Source organism: Austrofundulus limnaeus, unplaced genomic scaffold, assembly GCF_001266775.1.
Source record: "Austrofundulus limnaeus strain Quisiro unplaced genomic scaffold, Austrofundulus_limnaeus-1.0 Scaffold40, whole genome shotgun sequence".
Lineage (NCBI taxonomy): Eukaryota > Metazoa > Chordata > Actinopteri > Cyprinodontiformes > Rivulidae > Austrofundulus > Austrofundulus limnaeus.
The window spans coordinates 1,454,706-1,456,322 of NW_013952442.1; the positions used below are offsets into that span (position 1 = coordinate 1,454,706).

Consider the following 1,617-nt stretch of genomic DNA (forward strand, 5'->3'; position numbering starts at 1 on the left):
TCTTTCTTTCTTTCTTTCTTTCTTTCTTTCTTTCTTTCTTTCTTTCTTTCTTTCTTTCTTTCTTTCTTTCTTAGTGCAGTTTGCAAACCAACATTATTTAACTTAAAGTTTGAAAATAAGATGTTCACTCTGAACTGGTAACTGTCCAACTTTTTGTAAAAGTAAGACAGAGTTTTAATCCTTTCGCTGGTTGTTCTAAGTTTTTTTCTTATCTTTTTGAACGCATCAGAGCCAAAACCAGAAGCAAATCAATAAAATACTAAGCTCTGCAGCCGCACCCTTTATTAATCTCCACTGAAAACTCAGACGATCTTTTCTGAGAAAAGTCATTTCCGAGTCACTGATAAGACATTTGACGGTGTCACCATTAAGTCAAACTTTTCATTTAAAATGGTGGTCTTTGGCTTATTTCTAAAACCATAAGAGCAATTTGACAATTACAAGAATAACTGCTAATAACTTGTAAAAAAATTTCAAATAAAAAATTCTGAAGGGATTTTGTCATGATGTCACACTAGAGTCAAGAGGATTTTATTTAATTCATTGAAATATTCACCACAAACACTACTGGAACAGTATTCCTGACAGTTCATATTTCATATTTACGGAAATAAAGTTTGTAACATGAAAATATGGCAGCTTTTCTAACAATATATCACTTTCTAACTGTTCATCTGCAATAAAGAGCAGATTATTGTTAAAGTTATAGGTCATTAAATCATTTTTCTATCCAGAATTTTGACTTTTTTACTAAAAAAATAAAAAAAATCTGCAAAGTGACTCACCACACAAGCCAGAAAAGTGATCAGAGCTGCAGTATGGACCATGATTTCTGAGCGTGTTCAGAAAGCAGAAGAGTTGGCGTCCTCACTTCTAACTTTATGGAGTGTTTAATGATGTCCTTCTGGGAGACACATCAGGCAGAAACAGTGAGAGGACCCTGCACCGTCCAAGCTTGTCCGCCTTCTCCTATTGCCTGTCTGTCCAGCACTGTTGGGGAGTAAAAAAAAAAAATCACATTTTTGCATGTGTAACGTCATCACACCTGTGATGTCACACCTGTCTTATCTGGTCTGATGCAGCAGCTGACCAATGGCAGCAGCGGAGGAGCGACTTTTCTATTAGATCATTAACGTGAAAGAGTTTCTGATAGGGTTGCTGGGGTGATTCAAAACAGTCTTAATGAAACTATTTGGGGAGATCCCAAATAAGCAGACACACCCTGTTCTTTTATGAGACGTGGGGAATCATAAAATTGTCCTTCCTGTTGATGGCAGACATAAAGATGCTGAGTCATGCATATGAAAATCAAACTATTCATAAGAAGCTGCAGAATGAAGATGCTTTTTTATCTCTTAAAACCAAAGGCAAAAGGTTGATAATATTTTACATGTACGCCTGTTGTGTTAGCAAAATATCTAACGAACTCTTTGATTTTTTTTTAAAAAGAAACTCTCAGAAAGTAAAAACATGAAGAACATCTATGGCTGATTTTGGAGTTAATCCAATTCAAGATGGCTGCTATGGAGAGCTGTTTTATTCAAAATACAATAAATAAATAAATGAATAAATAAATGAATGAATGAATAAATAAATAAATAAATAAATAAATAAATA

The 1,617-nt window shown here is 34.0% G+C and overlaps 1 protein-coding gene across 1 annotated transcript in view; it reads right to left on the reverse strand.

Moving 5' to 3' along the window:
• Positions 1 to 1,617, reverse strand: part of npc1l1 (NPC1-like 1) — a 20,430-nt gene that overhangs the window by 12,918 nt on the left and 5,895 nt on the right. The window contains exon 3 of the mRNA XM_014007213.1: positions 786 to 990. Within this exon, the coding sequence (XP_013862667.1) occupies positions 786 to 827 (42 nt within the window). The 5' untranslated portion in view covers positions 828 to 990. The remainder of the gene's footprint in view (positions 1 to 785; positions 991 to 1,617) is intronic.